Below are 25958 nucleotides of genomic sequence, written 5' to 3'. Positions count from 1 at the left end.
TGCCCATCTTGACAAACATAGAGAAGAGGCTTTTTAAAGTTATCTAAGCTTGTTGTTGATGTTTGTTGAACAACAGGTTTGTCAAGATATTTTCTAACAGAATTTTGCATTTGAAAAACAAATGTACCAAATGCAACTAATTGAACTAAAACTCTAAGGTTCTTCAGATATCTCATGGTGTTCTTTTGAGTCTTAATTTCTTTGAGTTATGCTATTTTATTATAGGTGTTGCTTGTAGCACAGTTAAATCTACACTACCATCACAATAAAACATATTCACAACATTTATATAAATAGAGTTATAACAGTTTTAAGTTTTGAGAATTGATAGATTATATTTTAGTATTTATTTAGGACTTTCAGAATATTTAGAGATCTTTATTTCATATAGGTAAAGTTTTGTTTAATTTAATGATATAATCAATAGTTTGAGCCCAAACAAAAGTACTGCAAACATACTATTATATCTTTAAGAATTAGTGAATTTAATTTATTTTTATTTTAAGGAAACATTATTTACATTACATTACCAAAGTTAAAAGCAGCCTCCAAAACCAAATTATTGAAAAGCTCTGGTTTTAAATTATTCTATAGATAGATTTACTAGATTATTCTATACAACCCTAAAACCAATTATTTATATAAAAAAAATGTTAACAGCTTATGATGAATAATGTACTTGAAATAATTGTTTCCTATAATATTGGTTCTTTTTATATAATTAAGTATAATAGTAATTCATCTTCATGAATATAGAATTTAGATATTGATTTTTGTAAGTGGCAATTAACAAGGTATGTATTTTGTTTCAATTATCATAAAATTATGTTTTTAGTGAAAGCTTTTTATACCTCATAAATAATTAGTGTCTCCAATGAACTAATTTTCATAAATTTTTATCATCAAAATTATGCATATTCATAGTGCATTATAAAAGAAGTTGACAATGAAGAATATAATTTATTGAAAAAACTTTTTAACAAAATGAATTGTTTACATGTATTTTCAAGCAATTATTTTGAATGTTGAATGCCTAAAATGTCAATTAAAATACAAATTGTAAAGAATTTTTGCGAATGGTAAACATCATAAAGTGTTGATATCTTATTGACAAATATTTCAATTTATTATAGTTTAAAAATTCTAACAAAGAAAATTTTATGTTTTCAAATTAGAAATTTTTCCGTTCATGTTGTAAATCTTAAATTTATAAAAGAAGGATAAAAAATTTTAAAGTTAAAATTTGATTCAAAATTTGTAAGACATGAAGTGAACCATCCAGCAGGGAAATCTGATACATTCCGGAACATATCCTGCCAGCCCAGTGTATCCAGCTCTGGCCAGGGCTGTACCTAAACTTCTGGTGTCCAGGGGGACCTTGCCATCAATGTCAGTAAAGCCATACTCACGGGCCAGGTCACAGGTTTGAAGGATTCGACCTATAAAAAAGATTTATCAGAAACATTTACTTTATGGTTGTTGAAGCATGCCTACCTACTGCAGCTAAGTCAGGCATGTTACATCAAGGTAAAGAGTAGGGGGGATGCCTTGGTTCACAAACAGATAACTTATTTCTACTTACAGATAGGACGTGCAATCAAAGTCAAATTTATGTTGGGTGACCCGATACTCATGAAAATGAGCGTGTTAAAACACAAATCCAAAGAGTATGTTTATTTTGTAATGTAGAGGATCAGTTCTCCAAGTATCATCTCATCCCTGAGAGGTAATTGTGGGTAAAAATGTTATCAAATATTCACATACCTGTCTTCTTCATAAGATTAGGATCATTGGCTAGGTAGGTAATTGCTCTTCCAGCACATTCAATTGTTTCTCCCTTAGCAAACATACTGGAAAACAAAACAAAGATTTCTTAGACTGCTTACAGGGCGAATATTGGTTCAATATGATATGGGCTCAAAATTTAGGTGCAATTGTATAGTTTTTGAATATCTAAGCCAAATTTAAAAATTCAAAAAAACATTGGCATGCATCTAAATGATAATTTAAATGTTTTTTTTTTTAAATTATTTATTTTCTCTATGAAGATCTCAGATTAATTGACGATGATATATTAACAATTCAACACACACACACAAACGTACAGTGATGGAATACAAAACTTTCTCCAGAGCTGGATCTTTAAATCGTTTTTATGGTGCGCTGAATCGGGGCGATTCAAAGGTGAACCGTAGGTGCGCAGATGGTGAGCTACAGCGCACCTATAATACATTGATTTTTAAAAGATTTTGGGCGCAGTGTTGTTAAATCGCTTGCGCACTCACTAAAATATCGATCCGCGCCAGTACAACTTTATTACTTAAGCAGTGTTAGTAAGGTATTTTATATAAAATGCCGAGTCAGTATGGTATTTTATATAAAACATTAACATATAATTTATTTTAAAAATAACTATAAAAATGTTTTCACGATAGTTTTGCAATAAAATATTAAAGTAATTAAAAAAAATATTTATTTATTAAATAAATCACCCCGATTTGGTTCAGCAATACCACTCGGTGAGTGGCATTGCCGCGCCAGTTCCGCGCAACTGGGCGCGCCTAATTGCCCATGCAAATTCGATTTAAAGATTGGTGTTTAATAATTTGATGGCGCGCTGAATGAATCGCCCCGGTTTAGATCACCTATAAACGATTTAAAGATCAAGCTCAGATAAAATATAAGAAAAAAGAAACAATGTTCACCTATTATTTTTGTCCCCTTAAAATTAATTATAACAATTACCATATTTTATGTAATTTTATGAAATATAAATTTCTCCTGTTAAGGTTTTTTTTAAAAATAAAATTCACATACTTCTTTTCTGGACGGGGAATAGTGTTAAGGAAGTAAAAATACAAGATACATTGTTAACTATATTATGACTATCATTTTAACAAAAACTTTTTTATTCAACCTTCCGACAAAGCCTTGTGTGATGCTATGGTGTTTGGAGTTCTTATCTTGAGATATCCAGGTTTTAAGCTATATTTTCTTTATTTGAATTGTCTTGAAGAAAATGTGCTAACTAAGAAACTTTATATAGTATGTTCATTAGGCAATATAACTCTCAGTGTCTCGCAGGTATAGGAACAGCAGTGGATAGACATAAAAAAACTAAACCCTCCCCCACACCATGATTTATGTAAAAAATAAGGGGGAGAAAATCCAGTGCACAATAGGTTCTTTGAGGAAAAGCACTGTCTAGTTTTATGCTGGTGGCTGCACCTCTAGCCTATCATGTTACAGGTTTGTGTTCTAAATACAATAAACCCATGACTTAAACAATGCTTCCCAAAAATTTTTGGACAATAAAATTTTTCTATCTTTCATTATTTCTCCAACTTTGATATTTAAGATTTGTAATATAAAAAAATAATAATTATAAATAAAACTTTGTTATTCCTTGCAGATTGAAGACTTCCAGGTGAGCCATCATTCTTATTCAAGATATTTTCCTGAACATTAATAGATTATTTGCAACTTGATGGAAAACAGGAAGTTGGTAATTACCATGGACAGCAGGTATAATGATGCATAAACTAATCTATATTTTATTAAATAGTTAAAGCTATCAAAGGCAGAATTTCAGTATTTGAGAAAAGACAATTTTTTTACCAAACATTGTTTCTTGTAATTGCTATTATTTTTTATGTATTCTTCAAAATATTCCAGATTATTTTGTGCGAGCATATTCTATATGTTCCACCGTTTGGCCGTTAAAGCCATTAAAATTCATATATTTTTGGAATAATCGTTACCAGGAACATTTTACCGTGAACTTGAGCCATCTTTACCCTCTTACATTTATCTTATAGCAAGTTATGTTCAAAAATATGTACTTGCATGCATTTTTGTTTTTAGATATAAACAACATGTATTTTTTCACAAGTTTTATACATGAATTAATGTCAAGTTATGATACAGTGTGTTTTTTTTATGAGAACTTTTTTGAAAGCAATTTTACCCCACTTATAGTTATCAGAATTTAATGATTAATGGCTTATTTTCTTCGTTTTTAAGGCAATTAATAGAACAACAAAAAAATATTTCAGTTTTTATTTAAAAAGTACAGTAAAATCTAAAATTCAAAACTTAGGTGTCAACATCTAAAAATGGTTTTAGCGCATTTTTCTTATGCTCAAATAATCAACCTTTTGCAAGAATAACTGCTAAACACTTCAAAGTTGAGATATAGAACTAAAAATGTATACAGATACTATTAGGGACATGTACTAGAACATATCAAAGTTTGAAGGTCATATCTAAACCAGGGAGGGAGTACTGGCCCCCCAAAGTCGACTACAGAAAATCCATTTTTAAAGAAAAATGCGCTAAAATTAGATTTTACTGAACTTTATTAAAACACAAGTCCGCAAACGAACATATGGGTAATATCCTCTTAGAATTTTTTTTCAACAGAACTATGAACTCTGGCCGCAGCGCTCGACTCCCTAGCATGCCTAGCCAGGGAGTAAGGGAGGGGACAATGGATCAAATATTCAATTTTTAGAAGTCTCAGACTTTGGGTACTGGCTTAAAGGGAATGTGCAAGAATTTAGCAGTTTCTGACTGAGTTTGGGTACTTGCGCTTGAAATGCCGCTACTCGTTATGTATGTTTTGAATATTGCAGACGGGGAGAAGGGATAAGGGAAGTGGGGGCAAGGGAAATAAACACTCGTTGTGTTAGTTTGGAATGTAGCAGACGGGGCCAGGGAGAAGGGAGGTGGGGGCAAGGGGCAAGGGAAATAAACAGAATAAAAAGGGGCAGTCATATTCTTGCTAGCAGCTGGCCGGGTCCAATAATCTTGTAATATAAAAATCACACCAAAAAACCTCAATATATTTCATCAAAAACAAGTTGTGATTTCACTTTACATGACGCTTTATTTAATTAACAATCCCTTTATAATTTCCTACAAATTTATTGGATTAAACTCGATTTCATGCCCTTTCTTTGATAACTCTTATATTGAATTAATTGCCCATTGTTCCCTCCCTTACTCCCTGATGCCTAGCCGCAGCGCTCGGCCCCCTGGCCTGCCTAGCTGCAGCGCTTGGCCCCCTGGCCTGCCTAGCTGCAGCGCTCGGCCCCCTGGCCTGCCTAGCTGCAGCGCTAGGCCCCCTAGCCTATAACCTAACATAACCTAAATTAGTTGTTCTCTGCCGGGGGGTGGGGGGGGGGGGGAGAACCCAAATTTTCAAATTTAAAAGAAAAATTTCTAAGAATTATAGTTTAATTTTATAACTGTTTTATATAGAAAAACTCTTAATATTTCAATCATTAACAACAGATATTTATAATAAAAGAATAATAGACCTGCATTACAGATCAACAGACATCCAGAGTTAGGAGGGAGGTAAGCTTTAAAGAACATGCTTTTCGTGTTAAAGCATGGATGAAAACAACCTAACATAACCTAACCTAACCTAAAATCAAAAGCTTCTGTGAAAATACAACGAAACGTCCCTTAAGAGGCGTTGTCACGAAAGGGACTATACCAAGGATCAAAAAACCTTTTTGAATGAAACATTTATTGGTCTTTTGTAGCATGACCAACTAATGACTAATAGTCTAAGTAAATTGAATATTGGATGTTCATATGGAGGTACAAAAAAATTAGACTTCTATCATGAACAGTATCCGAGACGTTTCCCTAAACTTGTTTCTTACAGACAGACCGACTAATAGACTAAAGGACATCCTTTCTCTCACCTGAATGTACTCAGTCTTGACTGGACCGGGCCACAGAGAAATGAAGGCGACATTTGATTTCTTTAGTTCCACGGCACAGTCAGCTGCCATGCGGTCAACAGCTGCTTTACCAACACCGTAGGCTACATTGAATAGATACCTAAACATAAGGCAATAGTACAATTGTAGTCTAGAGACCTTTTTTCTATAAAACGTTACTTTTTTTTAATTTACAGGTAAATTTAAGTGCCGGTTGAGCAATGATACCCTCCCTCCAACTTATTTTAAAAGAAATTGAAAATAAGCGGAGGTTTTATATTCCTAACCACTGTGGGGCCTATATCTGTTATGTCCTAACCCAAAGGGAAACTACCCACCCCTTATATTCGATTCATTTTATTAGTAAGGGGGACCGGCGAGTTTCTGTGCTCAACTAGGCACTTTGAGGGAAACCACCAAAATAACTTTACCTGAGACCACCAAAAGAAGAAATATTGACAATAAGACCATGTTGTTGTTTTACCATAATTCTGCTGGCAAGGGTGGCACAGATATAATGGTTTCTAAAATATTGATTAGCTTTATTCATGAATATTTAGAGAGAGAGGGGACATTTGACTTAAAATTTTTATAACCACGTTATTTTATTTTTACCCTTAATTTTGAGTACTTTTATTAATTTTGATTGGTTGGGTCCAAATTACTTGTCCCTAGTAGTTTTTAAATCTGACAAGTAGTGACAAAACCTTGTCTAATCTGAGTTTTGACAGGTTTTCCTCAGGTTTTAATCTGCCCGCCCCTCATCAATCAACTCTGACATTTGATTACATTGCGTCAGATTGTAATCTGACAAAACCTGTGTTTTTGCGCAAAAAGGTACTAAAACTCAGATTACTCAGGATTTGCCGCCAAATTTTTAATCTGTCAGGGGGGATTTCAGATTATAATCTGACGAATCTGACTCAATGTGAGCAAAGTTCAGGTGATTAAGATCGTAATCTGTGATTAAATTGACCCTCAAAATTTGCCCAGTTAATCCCTTATCTGACATTTGATGACAAACAGTCATACTCTAACCTGACATTTGACGACAAACAGTCATACTCTAATCTGACAATTGATGACAAACAGTCATACTATAATCTGACATTTGATGACAAACAGTCATACTGTAATCTGACATTTGATGACAAACAGTCATACTCTAATCTGACATTTGATGACAAACAGTCATACTGTAATCTGACATTTGATGATAAACAGTCATACTCTAATCTGACTTTTGATGACAAACAGTCATATTCTAATCTGGCATTTGATGACAAATGGTCATACTCTTAACTGACTTTTAGTGACAAACAGTCATACTCTAATCTGACATTTGATGACAAACAGTCATACTCTAATCTGAAATTTGGTGACAAACAGTCATACTCTAATCTGACATTTGATGACAAACAGTCATACTCTAATCTGACATTTGATGACAAACAAACATACTCTAATCTGACATGTGAAGACAAACAGTCATACTCCTAACTGACTTTTTGTGACAAACAGTCATACTCTAATCTGACATTTGGTGACAAACAGTCATACTGTAATCTGACATTTGATGACAGACAATCATACTCTAATCTGACATATGATGACAAACAGTCATACTCTAATCTGACATGTGAAGACAAACAGTCATACTCCTAACTGACTTTTAGTGACAAACAGTCATACTCTAATCTGACATTTGATGACAAACAGTCATACTCTAATCTGAAATTTGGTGACAAACAGTCATACTCTAATCTGACATTTGATGACAAACAGTCATACTCTAATTTGACATTTGATGACAAACAGTCATACTCTAATCTGACATGTGAAGACAAACAGTCATACTCTAATCTGATATTTGATGACAAACAGTCATACTAAAATCTGACATTTGATGACAAACAGTCATACTCTAATCTGACATTTGATGACAAACGGTCATACTCTAACCTGACTTTTGATGACAAACAGTCATACTCTAATCTGACATTTGATGACAAACAGTCATACTCTAATCTGACATTTGATGACAAACAGTCATACTCTAATCTGACATGTGAAGACAAAAAGTCATACTCTAATCTGATATTTGATGACAAACAGTCATATTCTAATCTGACATTTGATGACAAACAGTCATACTCTAATCTGACATTTGATGACAAACAGTCATACTCTAATCTGACATTTGAAGACAAACAGTCATACTCTAATCTGACATTTGATGACAAACAGTCATACTCTAATCTGACATTTGATGACAAACAGTCATACTCTATACTGACTTTTAGTGACAAACATTCATACTCTAAACTGACTTTTAGTGACAAACAGGCAGGTTAGAGTATGACTGTTTGTTACTAAATTTCAGATTATCAAAAGACAGGTTAGAATATGACAGTTTGCCATTAAAATTCATACTCTAATCTGACTCATCATGATAAATAGTCATACTCTTTATAAAAATAATGATAGCAATAAATTCTACAAAATACAATATTAATTACACAATATATATAACAACTATAAAATTAAGTGATGGTACTATTCAAAAAATTCTGGTTGTTCTAGTTGTGCAAATGGGTCAACAGAAGTAACTATCATATAAGATTTTTTTATTGGACAATCTTTTAATTAAGTTATTCTATTGAAAATTGTCAAAGTTGTCTCTTTCTTGGTTTCTCATTTCTTTGTTTGTGTGTTGACTGCATCAAAAATAGTTCATCAATAATCTAGAAATGAGTTTTAATGTAGTTTTATGATTTTCAAAACCACTTCAACAACAGACAAAAAAATTATCAACAACCTGACATTGAAGTGATTCTAAAATTTTGTGGTAAATTATTTTTGGCAATAGAAAAACTAATTAGAAATAATTACATCAAATAATATCTAAAGAGATAGTTGCATGAAGTACATTTAAAAAGTATGATGGCTAGCATAACTAACAAAAATACCATCTAACATGTATAATTTTGTATTCAAATGAATAACAATCAATTAGGCACCACCCAAATACTGTTTTTGTGAAAGCAGGACAGCCATTTATGTGGCATATCCAAAAAATATGATTTTCAAGTCTTGATATTTTTAAAACTACATGGTAGAAAATTGAAATTATTTCAAATATATGTACTATAAATGAACTATTAAACATAAATAAGCAGTTCACAAAATCCAAGTTTAAATGCAATTAGTGCAACTACACCTTTGATGCAAAAAAATAAGGAAAAATTAAATAGTATTAATTAGACATCTATGAATATTAGCTAACATTAACTAAACAATTTATTAAACTAAATAATAATAATATATCTGAAATTAAAAAACTAACCAACAAAGAAAATACACCATGTAGATGTAAATGTAGAAAAGATTAAGATTTACATAGTGCTATATTTTGAAGTAGTTTCTCTATCTTTTTAATGCTAACCCCCCCCCCCCCCCCCCCGCCCCCTGCCTGTCCATCATATCTGTCCCTGTGACTGTCTTATGTCCATCTATATATGACTGTCTTTCTGTCAGTCTGTACATCTGTATAATTATATGTATGTCACTCTGTCTGTCTGTCAATGGTCTGGTTGTCTATCAATCTGTCTTTTCCCCTTTCTTTAAATCTGTCAGCTCATCTGGCTGTCAGTTTGTCTCTCTGCCTGTTTGTCTGTCAATATGTCTATCTATATGTTTTTCTGTCCATATGTCTGTTTGTCTGTATATCTTTCTGTCCATCTATAACTGTCTGTCTGTCTTGTTTTTCTGTATTTATAACTTTTTCAAATTGAAATTTTTTTTTATACCTTCAGTCTGTATGTTCACTTTTTCTGTCCTTTCTGTCTCTTTATCTGTAAGTTTGTTCTTATGTCTGTCTTTTTGACCATATGTATGTAAATCCGTCTGTCTGTCTTACCAGCTATCTGACCATATGGATGTCAGTCAGTCTGTTTGTCTTACCAGCTATCTGACCATATGCATGTCAGTCAGTCTGGTTGTCTTACCATCTGTCTGACCATATGTATGACATTCTGTCTGTCTGTCTTACCAGCTATCTGACCATATGGATGTCAGTCAGTCTGTTTGTCTTACCAGCTATCTGACCATATGCATGTCAGTCAGTCTGGTTGTCTTACCATCTGTCTGACCATATATGTAAGTCTGTCTATTTCTTCATATGTCTGATTGTCTGTCTTAAAACCAGTCTGTCTATTTGATTATCCTTTTGTATGGCTGTATGTCTATTTGTGGATCTATCTGTCCATTTGATTATCTGTCTGTCTGTTTAAAAGTTCTCTGTCCATCTTTGTGTCTGTCTGTCTGTATTTCTGTAAGTAAGTCTGTCTGTCTGTTTGTATAATGTCTGTCCATTTGTCTGTCTGTTTGTCTTTACATCTGTCTATTTTTCCTGGTGTCCATCTTTATTTGATTTATATTCTTGTTTTTAGTAAGAACTAAATATTTCAATATTTCAAGTGTTTGTAATAAACACTTAAATGTCCCCACCTACCCTTGTATACACCTCATAAAGTTTTTACAGGAATAAACAAGATAAACTACCATAGAATGAATTTATTGGTAAAAAGTTTTAAATGTACTTGTTTAGAAAAAAACATCCAAATTCAAGTGTTTGATCCAACGGTAGAATACTTTGGGTACCAGCATAATTTAAAGCTTAATGTCCCCTCCCTCCTTATTACAATAATACCAAAACTTTGTAGTACGATTTCTTATTCATTCCCTCAACACTTTGGGTACTTTTTTAAAATTATGATTAGTCAATTAATATATTAGCAGTGTCCAAACATTTCAACCCTACTTTAGAATAAAATTATTGGTTGAAAAATTTAGACTCTGCTAGTTAAGAAAGAAAAAAATTCAAGTGTCTGAGTCAACAAAAATAACTTTGGATACCAGCATAATTTTTAGCCCAATGTCCCCTCCCTCCTTGTTACAACAATATCAAAATTTCTATTCGTTTCCTCAACACTTTTATTGAACTTTGATTAGTTAAGTAATATACTAGCAATGTCCAAACGTTTTAACCAATAATTATATAATTTAGAAGGGGTATATTAATGTATCGTCCATTGTCCTATCCCTTAATACATATATTTACAGATGACCTCGATTAAAAAAGGTCACTTTTAATGTTTAGAAGTTTCTTGAAAATAGTTTTATTCTAAGCTGTGAGGGATTATTTATAGTATTCATTATAGACAGTTTACCAAGGATATTTGTTTAGCTTCGCTTCTACAAGTAAGAGAATCCTTTAAAAATCAGCCCCTCCCCTTTTTTTAAAATTATGAAATCTTTTTTTCACCTGAACATTTAAAAAGGACTTTTTTCTTATTTTTGTTGTGTGTGTTTTATAAAACCTATCATTTATGTATGAACATACATACCCCAATTCTATAGAAGCTTCGTTTTTAACGAGAAAAAAAGGATGGTAACATACATAACATACAAAAAGCGAAGCTTCAAAGTGACAGGACAAACGAACATTACAACTTGTAGAGATCTAGAATAAAATTGAATGTAGATCCATAGGATTATACTATGGACGGCTGAACCAACCCCAATTATACAAAAGCTTCGTTTTAAAACAAGGATGACAACATCCATAAAAGCGAAGCATTGAAACGGTAGGACAAACGGACACTATAACTTGTATAGTGTCAGAACTGAATAATCAGAATATAAATGTATAAGAGTCTAAGCAAAATTGTAAGTAAATTTGTTGAAAAACTGATGGTACAGAATAATATTTATGGACATACTTACATTTTTTTGGCTTGATTTTAGAGTTGCTTTGCCTTTAATATTGTACTTTGTTGTCCCAGAAATCAGTATACTAAAAATCAGATAAATCGGATAATTAGATCACATAAAAATTTGTTGTTAAAAAAGTAAAAAAATCAACATGTTTAGAATGGACGTATGGACATTCTGGTAATGATTATAGAGTTGCTACGCTTTCTAAATCGTACATAACTACTACAGGAATCACCATGCAAAGTTTAAAATCGATAGGACAATTCTAACATGTCTAAATTAATGAAAAAAGCTATCCGTTACGGACGGACGGACGGACCAATCATAGTTATAGAAAAGCTTCGCTTTTAAAAACAGTAATAATAGCCAGGGATCTAAAGGGATAAGACAATGGTAGATAAATTGATGTATATCACCAATGATGATACACAAAATTACCCCTTCTGTAGATTAGAATTACAATTAGATTACAATAAAAATCAATAAAAGTCCCCAAAGCTGTTAAGTTAAGGAATAAAAAAAAGGTTATTGTTAAACTTTGGGGACTAGCACAATGTCCCCTCCCTCACTAAATAGTAAAGTATCTTTGCATTGATAAAAATTTTATAAGGGAAGCTTTTCTATCATTCAGGTCCGTGCGTCCGAACTTCCATAACGGATAGCTCTTTAAGTTAGTTTAGTCATGATATAATTGTCCTATCGATTTAAACTTTTCTCCTTACGATTTCAATGATTAATGTCGTCGACTATATAGCTCTTACAATTATACTCTTGGCTGACATATTATCCACAATCTATTTGCCAGGGATATTAGAGATTCAATTTAAATTCCTTTTCCACAAACTAATTATGTTTATCCAGTGATCATAGGGGATAAGACAATGGACGGTATATTATGATATTAGAGGGAAATTTAGACTGTCAATTACACAAATACTTAAAGTTTTAAAATCACGTTTATCTATTCGTTGGATTAAAACTTTAGGTACTTTTATTTGATTTTGATTGGTTAGTTCTTTAAAAGCTTCAAATGTTTCAACTAAAAGTTATTCTTCAGAAATGGTAATTTTGTTTATCACTTAGTTGTGTTCGTCTTATTCCTTAAGATCCATGATAAAGTTACCCCTTCTGTAGATTAAAATTATTGATAGAAAATATTTTTCTTGTTAAATGCGTACTTTGCTCTTAGTTTGATTTGTTTTAATAGAAAATCTAAGTTGGGTAGGGATAGATTAATGAGAAGAAAAAAATAATATTTGCAGTATATTGTTTGATATCAATAATACAAAGTTGCTTGATGTCTGTCTGTCCGTCCGTCTGAAGCTTAAGATCTCGGTAACCACAGAACCGATCGGATTCTACTCTTTAGGGTATATACCTATTGGTCCTGTGGTGGTTTTAAGTTATTTTCTAGGGGGGTGGGACACTCCAAACCCCACCAAAAATGAAATTCCCCCCCCCTCAAAAAAATTGGGGGGGGGGGGGAGAGTATGGTTCGCAGCACCCGAATTTTTTTCATTTTTTATTTTTTTTTAAACTACCTAATGGGGCAAAGTCCCTAGAGGCTGGGGCGAAGCCGCTAGTTTATATATATTTGAGGTATATGCATATTAAGAAACAAACTTATTTTCTTCTCTTTTAATTACTTTAAACTTTAAAATATACCAGCGGTTGCGAACCTAACATTTAGGAGCTAGGGAAGGGAAGAAAATAGTATAAAACCATCGCAGGACTAATATAAAGTTTTCCAAAAATAGAGAACTCGATGGGTTAAGTAGCTTTAGAAGTCTTAAGCTACAGATATAACAAGGATGACAACATCCATAAAAGCAAAGCTCTGAAATGGAAGAACAAACGAACATTAACATTTGTAGAATGTCAGAACTAAATTAGCAGAATATTAATGCATCAGTACAAACAATATTGTAAGTAAATTTGTTGCAAAACTGCACAAATAGATAAAACTGTTTAAGGACATACTTACATTTTTGGGACTTGTTTATAGAGATGCTTTGCTTATAACATTATACCTTGTTGAAATAGGAATCAGTTTTCAAAAAATCAGAAGAATCGAATAATTTTAATTTAACATACAAAAATTTGTTATCAAAAAAGTTAAAAATCGACATGTTTCAAATGGACGTAGGGACATTCTGGTATTGATTATAGAGTTGCTACGCCTTCTAAATTGTACCTAACTACTACATGAATCATCATACAAAGTTTGGAATCGATAGGACAATTCTAACCTGTTTAAATTAACAAGAAAGAGCTAACTTTCTGTGACGGACGTACGGACGGACCAACCCTAATTATAGAAAAGCTTCGCTTTTAAAAACAATACTTCTTTATATAATAGGTTACGTCCCCAGAAGAGGGAGGGTGTAGTCCCAAATAAGAATTATGAGAAGCTACACTTTAAAGAAAAATCATATCAGGGAAGTGGTTTAGGAGATCCTTCGTTACACAAAGACAGACACATAGACATCTTGTTACCTTTACATGACATAATCAAACTTGTTAATAATAACATTCTTATTGAAAGTTTAACTTTTAGTTTTTAGAATGTTTGTCTCTGCAGAAATAATTATAATAAATGCATATTGTCAAATGGTCACAAATAATGTGAAAACCTAACCTAATATTAAAACAGCTAATTATACCAAAACATGTTATTAAAACTTAACTTAATTTAACTTAGATTATGGTTATGAATATGGGAACTGACACATTTATTGCAGATAATCTAAACTAACCTTTATACTTTATTTTTTAGGGAGGGTTATAAATCAGGGATACGATTTTAAACAATTTTGCATTAAATGAATATGGTTATTTTAATTTGCCTAAAAATTTATCAGAGTAAAATGTTACAGTTGAACGGGTCTACCTTCAAACTAGAAAAGGTTTGATTTAAATTTTAAGATTTGTGACTTTATCTAATTTACTTATTTATCTAATAGTTTATGCTTAAGGTAGGGGAAAGACAATGGCACATAAAATATTTTCCAGTATGGTTTCATAACCGATTAATATCCAGTGGATTAGAACCGGTTCTCAACCATACTTAAAAATCACGTATCATAGCGTATTATATCCAGTTTTCTACAAAAATAAAAATGTATAATCATAATATTAAAACCAGTTTTGTTAGCCGTTATGAGCTAGTTTTAATCATATAATGCGTTCAAATGCATTGTAGAACCAGTTTTATATTTATTTCTTATAATACCAGGTTCTTAACAAGCCCCCCCCCCCCTCCCCCAACACCACTTCTCCATGGTTACGAATTTAATCTTCTGGTAATACTCGTCCCATTTCCTCATAACTATACCCTTCTATATTACTAAATGTTTGGGTTTGTATCATATTATAATATAAAAATCACCGCAAATATAAGTATTAAATAAATAAAATTTCAACAAAGTAATACAATTCTAACCTTAGGATTCTTTCAAAAATTGCACTTTGATTTCTTTTTAGTTTTTTTGTTTATTATTATTTTTGATCTTTGGTGAAATGGTGATTATGATTTAGCATTAAAAACCACGACATTTTTATATTCAAAACTTATTCATTATATTGATCATACAATGTCGAGATTATTATTGCTAAAATATTTTTCATGTAACTGCAAAATAAATCAATTAACAACTTTGTTTTAACATATCTGTTAAAATTAACTTTTACTTTAAACAAAACACATTTCACAAGCTTCGAAGTTCACGCTTTGCAGGTCAAGCCAATACTAGCCGCTAGCGTCATATGCCTCCCTTTTTACATTCCCTACCCCCATTTAAGATCAAAGGCAATACATACATCAGAGAGAGATTCAATTATTATCAGGGATCTAAAGGGATAAGACATTAATGTGATTTAGATAACTTAAAATCATATATTTTTTATCTACTCTTTAATTTCAGGGATCTCAAGGGCTAAGACAATCGCCGATAAATTGATGTTCATCCCCAATGAAGTTACACAAAATAACCCCGTCTTTAGATTACGATTAGAGGTTGAAACGTTTGGACACTCAACTAAATGAACCAACCAATCAAAATTTATTGAAAATCCCCAAGAAAGTTAAGTCAAAGAATAAGAAAACGTTATTATAATACTTTGGGGGCTAGTGTAATAAACAGCCCAATGTCCACTCCCTCCCTGAAATATTTGAAATATCTACCCATCCCTCTGGCCGTTCATCGGGTCTTGATTTTAAAAGACTAAAAATGTTAAGATTTTATCCCCCATTAGAATAAAATTAGCATAATATTTGAATTGTAAACCTAGATATTTAATTACATCCAAGAAAGGTCACAAGGCAAATAAAATAAAGAGTAACTGCACTGTTGATCAACAATTTTTTGGCTGGAAATTCATAGTTTGAAATTTATAGGACAATTCTAACATGCTTAAATTAATAATGAAGAGCTATTAATTACTGACCCGACGGTTTGAAAGTCATACTGGAATAGATATTTATCGCATCATATTATAGACAGCTTTCCGCGGTTATTTAGAATGAAAAAAATATACATATAAAACCAGTTTTGTGGGCTCTGAGGTGCCTAAGGCCCGTGCTAAAAAATTTAACATTAATTTTAAGATTTTTATTTTAATAATTGTGGAAATTTGCCTGTAATACGAAGCTAAACTTTGATGTTTCAGTATTACGGTTTAGAAGCCATATTGGAATAGATATTTATCGTATAGTATTATAGACAACTGACATTATTCTTTTATTTTAGTAATCATGGGAAATTGTAAATGTTACAATGCTATTCTTTTTAGTATAGAGAGCTGTCCGCGGATATAAAAATGAAAAATTATGAAATCAAAACCAGTTTTTTAAGCCCGGGCTAACAAAACTGGTACTAATTATATGGTTTTTATTTTAATGTTCGTGGAAAATTATTTCAATTTGATGCTATACATGACTTTTTCAGTATGGCTTAGAACCGGTTCTTATCCAGCGGATATAAATCGGTTTAGAAGTCATACTGGAATAGTTATATAGTGCATCGTATTATAGACAGCTGTCCTCAGATATTAAAATAGAAAATTATAAGATTAAAACCAGTTTTGTGGGCCCTGAAGGGCCTTAAACCTGTGCTAAAAAACTGACATTATTCTTTATGATTTTTACTTTAGTAATCTTGGGAAAATGTAATAAATGGCTACACATGACTTTTTCAGTATGGCTTAGAACTGGTTCCTATCCAGCGGATATAAATTGGTTTGGAAGCCATATCGTATAGTTATTTATCGCATCGTATTATAGACAGTTGTCCGCGGATATTAAAATGGAAAATTATAAGATTAAAACCAGTTTTGTGGGTCCCGAAGGGCCGAAGACCTGTGCCAAAAAAACTTACATTATTCTTTATGACTTTGATTTTACTAATCATGGGAAAATGTCTCTAATACGCTGCTATACATGACATTTTCAGTTCTTATCCAGCGGATATAAATCAGTTTGAAAGCCATACTGGAATAGTTATTTAGCGCATCGAATTATAGACAACTATCCGCGGATATTAAAATGGAAAATTAAAACCAGTTTTGTGGGCCTAAGGGGGCCTAAGGCTCATGCTAGAAAAACAGAACATTAATTTTATGATTATTAGTTCAATAATCATGAAAAATTGTCTTTAATACGATGCTATTTATGATTTTTAAGTATGGCTTAGAACCGGTTCCAATCCATCGGATATTAATCGGTTTGGAAACCATACTGGAATAGTTATTTGTAGCATCGTATTATAGTTAAAAAGAGATCGTATTTTAGACAGCTTTCATTTAACCCTTAACGGTTGGGGGGGGGGACGTTGAACGCCCCCTCCCCTTCAGTTCTTTCTATCTCATTTTCTGTGTGTGAAAGATAAAGAGCCCAAACTGCGTGACTTTTTAAGTATGGGTATTACTCATAACTGAGATTTTGAATTTTTTTAATATCTCCATCCTGGCGGGAGCTGAAATTTGTATTTTTATATTTTTAATATAAAGTTTACATAAAGATAAACATTTTCTGTAAGAAAATGTTCTTCTAGCTTCAAAAATAAGAAAATTACAGTCGTTTGAAATTTTTAAGTAAAAAAGGACCTAAAACAAAGGTTAATAAAAAATAAAAGGTAAAGGTAGCGAAAATTGACTTTGACTTATTTAAGGTCGGAAATTCATTATCAATCAGGGGACTTGCACAAAATTTTTTAGCCCTCTAGCTCTAATAGGAACTTAGATAATAATTTTTAAGATTTCTCATGAAAGCGAGTGTTCCTCATTTTCAGGCCATAAAATATTTTCTGTAATAAAATTTTTGGAATGCTAATTCTTAGGACAACAAAGTACAATGTTGTAAGAAATGCATTTCTATAACCAAGTTTTAAAATGTAACTTGTAAACATATTAGGGTGGGTTGATTTGGGATATTTTTTTTCTGAGGCCAAAGCGGAGATCTGCAAAGAATTTGTATAAATATAATACACCTCTAGATGATTTAAAATTTAAAAGTCTTAAACCGCTGACGACCAGACATTCAATTGTATAGCTATTTGTAAATGGGAGTCAACAATTTATTGAATCAGAACTATGGCTTTATGGTGCTCCCAGTAAAGGCATTGAGGAGTAGAATCAGGAACTTTTGACCGTTTCTAAAAATCTCGTTCATAGCCTGAGAAAATCTAAAAAACCTCTACAAATTGGACAATTCTCAATAAGCCTTAAAAATTTGTGTTTTTTTAGTGATTTCAAAGGCTAGGAACGAGATATGTTGAAACGGACAAATGTTCCTGATTCAGCTCCTCAAGGTCTTTCCAGGGAGCACCATGAAGCCATAGTTCTGATTCAAAAAAATTTTGAATTTCGTCTTTGCATATTAATAAGTAATGAAATTTATTTTTTATTGGTTGCATTTTAAAACTCAATTTTTTAAAATTCTTTTTCGGTCAAAAATGTATTTAAGGTTAATTTTATCTGTTGCATATCCCCTCTTTGTCTAATTCCGATATGAACCCGCCCTAATACATATATATTCTGATTATTTCATTCTGACACTGTTAATGTTCGTCTGTCCTATTGTTATCAGATGGACAGACAGATGGACAGACAGACAGACAGACAGAAAGACGGACAGATAGACGGACAGACAGATGGACAGACAGACGGACAGTCAACCAGACTGACAGACAGACAGACGGACAGATAGACGGACAGAGAGACAGACAGACGAAGGAACAGACAGACAGACAGACGGACAGACAGATGGACAGGCAGATGGACAGACAGAGGAACAGACAGACGGACAGACAGATGGATAGACAGATGGACAGACAGTTTTACTTACTTCCGTTTGCCTGTATAGCTCAACAAAATTTGAAAACCACGAAAATTTTGGTGAATTCAAAATATCCCTTCTAACTTTTTTGTTTTTTTAGTAAAGTCGCTGATTTTTTGTGTGAAATCTAATGTTTATTGACAAGTACATCTATTTGTGAATTCGTTTTATTCAAATTATTATTTTTTATATGATTTTTTTATCGTTTTTTACGCCCTATTATGACCTGGTTCGGCATGGCCATAAATGCTCGACAGTTTTAAAACCCTGCTCGGTTTTGGTTTTATTACCCGGTTTTAACTTTTCAACCATTAAATATTTTTTATATCTCTATATGTGTCCTCCAATATTTTTATGCTCGTTTTCTGATATGTATTACCCAATTTTTATATGTTCTTTTTTTGTAGTGTGTGTGTTTTAAAACTTCAAGAAATGGGTTTTTTTAACCGAAAACGGAGGCACCTATAGCCGAAACACTAAATTGGATATAAATTGCTTCGTATATTACTTGTAGCTCTATAGATTACATGAGGTTGTGTAGTTTTCAATTACGGATCGTATCAAAGTTCTAAAAAGTGTTCATCTCACTTTGGGCGTTCAAAAATTACAATTTTCATTTTTTTTGTTGAAAAAAACGGGTTTTTACTTTAAAACCAGGTTTTAATGCTCGGGGAAACCGCCCAAAATGGGTCAAAATGCCCATTGTGCATTTATGGCCATGCCGAACCGTTTTTTTTTGCAACTTTCCTGTGCACGCCACTAGAGCAAAACAAAAAAATACGTTTTCTGTTTTTACCATTATAAAGCTTCCCTGAGATTTTCAGCTCGATCGACCCATAAAAGTGGCGCTCAGCATTAATGGGTTAAGTCATATGTAACAGTCACTATGGGTACAATGTGATTTATCCGGCTATTATTTAAGATAGACCTGTGCCCCTCTAGTCTAAACATTTCATTTCCATCTGTCTGTAACTCATGCTTTAAAAGTTAAAATTATTTTAAAGATTTCTTTGATTTTGAAAAATAAGTTATAAAGTGTATGTTTAGTAGTTTAGATGTCATAACAAAAAAAAGAAATAGAATATGTCAATTATGGAAACTTTTTATGTATACCATAATAAATGTTTTAACAGCAAAGTTAAAATAATGTGTCAAATTAGATAATTTCCTCAACTCTGACTCCATGTCACTAAATTTTAACATTTACAATTATTTCCTATTAAAAACATCATATCATTAAAGTTAAAATTTGTGTGTTTGTTATGTAAGATATCTTAAAAAGATTTCTAACAGTAATTTGATTTTTGCCCAAACTCTACAAGTAATGTGCCTAACAAAGCTGCAGTTTTTTTTAATGTCTCTTGTATTATTACGTATTACAAAAAATAAAAACTAGCAATCCCAATACACTTTGTGCTTTAGATGCCGCGGGTTCTAGCTAGACTAATGGATATGGAATATACGTGAATATTATGCCAGGGAATAAATTGTCATCAATGTATGCTATTCATTACTGGTCAGTTCATTTAACAAGTAAAGAAGGGATGGGATAAAGGAGGTGGATGGATGGTATCATTGTTTTAGTCCGCTGGGCTGGGAGTTTCACTTTAATTGAGAATATAAAAATCTTGTTTCATTCAAGAAATTATAAATCCATTGCTAGACTAAAAACCATCTGGAAATTATATTTTTGTTTAAAATGTGGCATCTGAGGAACAATGCCTCCAACTTAGGTAATTTCCCCAACTCTGACTCTATGTCACTAAATGTCATATATGAATTCTGATAACAATGTGTCAGATTAGGCAATTTCCTCAACTCTGACTCTATGTCACTAAGTGTCATATTTGAATTCTGGTAACAATGTGTCAGATTAGGTAATTTCCCCAACTCTGACTCTATGTCACTAAATGTCATATATGAATTCTGGTTACAATTTGTCAGATTAGGTCATTTTCTCAAATCTGACTCTATGTCACTAAATGTCATATATGATTTTTGGTAACAATGTGTCAGATTAGATAATTTGCACAATTCTGACTATATGACACTAAATGTCATATATGACATTTGGTAAAAATGTGTCAGATATGGTAATTGCCCTAACCCTTACTCTATGTCACTAAATGTCAAATATGATTTTTGGTAATAATGTGTCAGATCAGGTAGTTTTCTCAACTCTGACTCTATGACATTAAATGTCATATATAAATTCTGGTAACAATGTGTCAGATTAGGTAATTTCTCCAACTCTGACTCTATGTCACTAAATGTCAAATATGACTTTTGGTAACAATGTGTCAGATTAGGTAATTTCCTCAACTCTGACTCTATGTCACTAAATGTCATATATGACTTTTGTTAAGAATGTGTCAGATTAGGTAATTTCCCCAACTCTGACTCTATGTCACTAAATTTCATATATGAATTCTGGTAACAATGTGTCAGATTAGGCAATTTCCTCAACTCTGACTCTATGTCACTAAATGCCATATATGACTTTTGGTAAAAATGTGTCAGATTTGGTAATTTCCTCAACTCTGACTCTATGTCACTAAATGTCTTATATGACTTTTGGTGATATTGTGTCAGATTAGGTAATTTCCCCAACTCTGTCTCTATGTCACTAAATATCATATATGACTTTTGGTAACAATGTGTCAGATTAGGTAATTTCCCCAACTCTGACTCTATGTCACTAAATGTCATATATGACTTTTGGTAACAATGTGTCAGATTAGGTAATTTCCCCAACTCTGACTCTATGTCACTAAATGTCATATATGACTTTTAGTAACATTGTGTCAGATTAGGTAATTTCCCCAACTCTGACTCTATGTCACTAAATGTCATATATGACTTTTAATGATATTGTGTCAGATTAGGTAATTTCCCCAACTCTGACTCTATGTCACTAAATGTCATATATGACTTTTAGTGATATTGTGTCAGATTAGGTAATTTCCCCAACTCTGGCTCTATGTCACTAGATGTCATATATGACTTTTAGTGATATTGTGTCAGATTGTGTAGTTTCTCAACTCTGACTTTATGTCAATACATGTCATACATGACTTTTGCAAACAATGTGTCAGGTAAAGTAAATTCCTCAACTATGACTTTTGGTAACAATGTGTCAGATATGGTAATTGCCCCAACTCTGACTCTATGTCACTAAATGTCATATATGATTTATGGTAACAATGTGTCAGATTAGGTAGTTTTCTCAACTCTGACCCTAAATCACTAAATGTCATAAATGACTTTTGGTAACAATGTGTCAGATATGGTAATTTCCCCAACTCTGACTCTATTTCACTAAATGTCATATATGACTTTTGGCAATGATGTGTCAGATTAGGTAATTTCCCCAACTCTGACTCTATGTCACTAAATGTCATATATGACTTTTAGTGATATTGTGTCAGATTAGGTAATTTCCCCAACTCTGACTCTATGTCACTAAATGTCATATATGACTTTTAGTGATATTGTGTCAGATTAGGTAATTTTCTCAACTCTGACTCTATTTCACTAAATGTCATATATGACTTTTGGCAATAATGTGTCAGATTAGGTAATTTCCCCAACTCTGACTCTATGTCACTAAATGTCATATATGACTTTTAGTAACATTGTGACAGATTAGGTAATTTCTCCAACTCTGACTCTATGTCACTAAATGTCACATATGACTTTTAGTGATATTGTGTCAGATTAGGTAATTTCCCCAACTCTGACTCTATGTCACTAAATGTCATATATGACTTTTAGTGATATTGTGTCAGATTAGGTAATTTTCTCAACTCTGACTCTATTTCACTAAATGTCATATATGACTTTTAGAAAAAATGTGTCAGATTAGGTAATTTCCCCAACTCTGACTCTATGTCACTAAATGTCATATATGACTTTTGGTGATATTGTGTCAGATTTGTTTGCATTGCCAAAAATGAGAAAATAACCTGACATAATGTCACTAAATTTCAGATTGAAATCTGAACTTTGGTCAAATTTTGTCATATCTGAACTTTGGTAACAAAGAGTCATATTGAGACAGATTTAAATCTGAAATCTAGTGACTGTGGATTTCTAATCTGACCGAAAAGGGGTAAAAACTACTAGGGGTGTAAAGCTTCCTAGTAAAAATGACGTCATAAAATACAAATGACCAATGATAGGCAAGTATATATTCTATCATTGGTAAATAAAAATGTTTACTGGCCTATCATTGGTCAGTTGTATTGCATGGCGTCATTTTTATTAGATACTGTTTGCTGTTTCTACTAGTGTCAATTTTTTTCAGTTTATAATTTATTGAAGGGGGAATTTAGTTTTTTCATCATTAGGGATGTTCATCAAATTATCATTCATTGTCTTATCCCTTAAAATCCCTGTTTATCTCTTAAAAAATAATTGATTAACCTGAGGCCAACACCATTGATGACATCCCACTGTTCCACAGGATCAGTTTCATAGAACTTTTTACCAGAGGATTTATCAATAAGGCTGACTCCGGCATAAGCATTGTTCACCAGAATATCCAGCCTTCCTTTCTGCTCCTACCCAGGATTCACTTGTAAGATCTCTTTTAAAAAGGGCGGGTGCGTCAAGAATGTCCCTACTTGGGGGGAAATTTGTACTGGGGTATAAAACAAAGTTCGTGATTGTAGAACCTGCAATTTCTTTTATTATTTTCCATTTATTTCAAAAAAAGAATGAGGGGGTGGTGGTTTTCTGTGCATGAAATAGAACTTTGAGGGAAACCGTCAGATTTAGATTTTAAAAGTGAATTCCTGTTTGACTCTTTCAAACAGAGCCTCAACATCAGAATCATTCCCATGGTCCATAATTATGGGGATACCCTTGCCACCTCTGAAATAAAGTTTTAAAATGATTAGACCGTTCTAACTAGTTTTTTTCCCTTTACCTAACCCCTGTGGGAGGTAACCCTACAGGGCTACCAAATACCCAATTTAATTGCAAACCTAACAAGTAAGAAATAAATAATGAAAAAACCTACTCATCACTTTATTTTAAATTTAGTTTAAAATAAAGGGGGGATGGGTGTCATTGCTCAACAAGGTAAAGAGCAAATGATTGTGTCTGATTGACCATCTATCTATTACCTAATTGAGGCGGGATTCTCCTTCTATTTCATCTAGAGAACCCAAGGGCATCATCTGCTTATAATAGGATGCAATACTTTAACGCCCAATGGTGGATAGTAGGTTAAGTAACATCCACCAGACAACCAACAATTTGATTGCATGCCCTTTGTCTGAGAAGTCCAAATTGTGCATGGTAATGAGGTTTTGCTTGTTTGTGGGCCAAGGCATTCCCCCTACTATTTATGTTGCAAAACCGTTGCAAAAACATCTAGAGTAATAAATCTATTATATAAGTGTACCTGTTGTTAATTTCCTGTACACAATCTGCAAGATTCTTTTCAGTTCTACCTAAATACAAACATCAAGTCAAGTGAAAATCAGGGAGGGAGGGAGGGGACATTTGAGTGTAAATCATACTAGTGCCCAAAGTTATCTAATTTGTTGGCTCAAATACTTTGTACTTTAGTTTGAATTTTAGTTGGTTTGTTCTAAACTATAAGTGCACTAACTTTTCATCATTAGTTATGTATCACATCATAAGTTATGTGTATTAATCTATCTTGCAATGGCTCATCCCTTATGATTCTCCAGTAAAAATACAATTTTATAACTTTTTTTAAAAGTACATTGGTGGTTTGTTCTTTCTCTCTTAAAATTTTGGAGTCAATAGATGATAGGGCGAATCCAATAATCTTCATTATAAAGTTGAGGGAGGGTGTCCCTTGCCCACCCCCCCCCCCCTCCCCTTAAAGCCTTAAAATTAAAAATAAGTTCATGTTTTATTTGAACATATAGTTTTTGTATTATAGATTATTAAACAGTGGGCCCCCACTTGCCGCATTGCCGCGTCCAATTTCTTTGTTTTAAAAAAAATGATTGATTGATTGACCTGTGATGTAAACGGTAGCCCCCGCCTCTCCAAGTTGAAGCGCAATGCCGCGTCCAATTCCTCTGGCAGCTCCGGTCACAACACAAACCTTTCCTTGTAGACTTGGCATTGTCTCTGAAAATTAGAATAGTTATTTATTGCATTATATTTCAGAAAGCTTTTCGCGAATATTAAAATGAAATATTTCAAAACTTATACCAGTTTTGTTAGCCCCGATTGGCCAAAGGTCCGGGCCAACTAGACTTGTATTGATTTTATGATTTTTATTTATTATTAAATCATCTTTAACATGGTACGAGATAAATGATTTTCAGTATGGCTTAGAATCAGTTCTAATCCAGCGGATGTTAATCGGTTTCGAGGCCTAACTGGAAATATATTTTTGAGTTCCAACCGGAAAATGAAACTTATGTTCTCATAAAGAATTGAATTTTATTAATGTAATAAAAGGCTAGTTAAATTTAAAGAAATAGATTAAATTATCTTAACACTGAAGAAATTTAACACTTTAATTTTGTTAAGAGTTCTAAAATGTAATTAATCCCTTTCTTCTCAGAAATTAGATATTGATTAAAAAGGAGTTTCAGATAACTTTGGTATAATAAGTACAAAAAAGTACAATTATATCAAGTTTCACAATTTCATATTATTTGATTTTCCTATTAGCTTTCACCCTTTATGTGAGGAAGGGGCCGGTGAGGGAAGTAGAGGGCATCGCACCACATCGCCCAAATAGCCAAAAAAAAACCTTTATTGAAAAGTATAAAAACTTTTCTGAAAATTGAGGTCAAACAGCTGAGCCTTTTATGAGATCTTATCATACAAACATGCATAATGAAGGACATCCTGCTATTTAAGTGCTGAGGAATGTCTACTTGAGCTATAGAAAAAATTTTAAGATTAAGACCAGTTTTTTAGCCACGAGATGACGAAGGCACGGGCTAAAGAACTGGTTTTAATCTTATAATTGTACATTTTGATATTCAAAGAAAACAGGATATAATATGAAAAGAAGGTGTATCAACTTTTTCACTTTTTATTTAAGATAGCTAGCCGGCTCTTTTAGTAAGTAGTAGATGTAAAATTTTTCATAGAATTCAGATATGCAATCG

At 32.5% G+C, this 25958-nt stretch overlaps 1 protein-coding gene across 2 annotated transcripts; it reads right to left on the bottom strand.

Moving 5' to 3' along the window:
- Positions 1 to 940: 940 nt before the first annotated feature.
- Positions 941 to 24967, bottom strand: LOC145304585 (dehydrogenase/reductase SDR family member 1-like). Of its 2 annotated transcripts, none has more exons than XM_080146503.1 (9): positions 24847 to 24967; positions 24257 to 24305; positions 23645 to 23721; positions 23272 to 23410; positions 6167 to 6259; positions 5718 to 5856; positions 3408 to 3458; positions 1765 to 1852; positions 941 to 1439 (listed from the first exon to the last, which is right to left on the bottom strand). In XM_080146503.1, exons 1-9 carry the CDS (start codon positions 24953 to 24955, stop codon positions 1249 to 1251), a joined length of 936 nt encoding a protein of 311 aa, XP_080002629.1. In that variant the 5' UTR covers positions 24956 to 24967; the 3' UTR covers positions 941 to 1248. The 2 variants fall into 2 exon arrangements, with proteins under 2 accessions (XP_080002629.1, XP_080002630.1); XM_080146504.1 differs by having other exon boundaries at positions 23272 to 23405; positions 23646 to 23721.
- Between the last annotated feature and the right edge of the window lie 991 nt (positions 24968 to 25958).

Source organism: Acartia tonsa, chromosome 13 (genome assembly GCF_053477335.1).
Source record: "Acartia tonsa isolate MP-2025a chromosome 13, ASM5347733v1, whole genome shotgun sequence".
Classification (NCBI taxonomy): domain Eukaryota; kingdom Metazoa; phylum Arthropoda; class Copepoda; order Calanoida; family Acartiidae; genus Acartia; species Acartia tonsa.
This window is presented reverse-complemented; position numbering and strand designations above follow the sequence as displayed.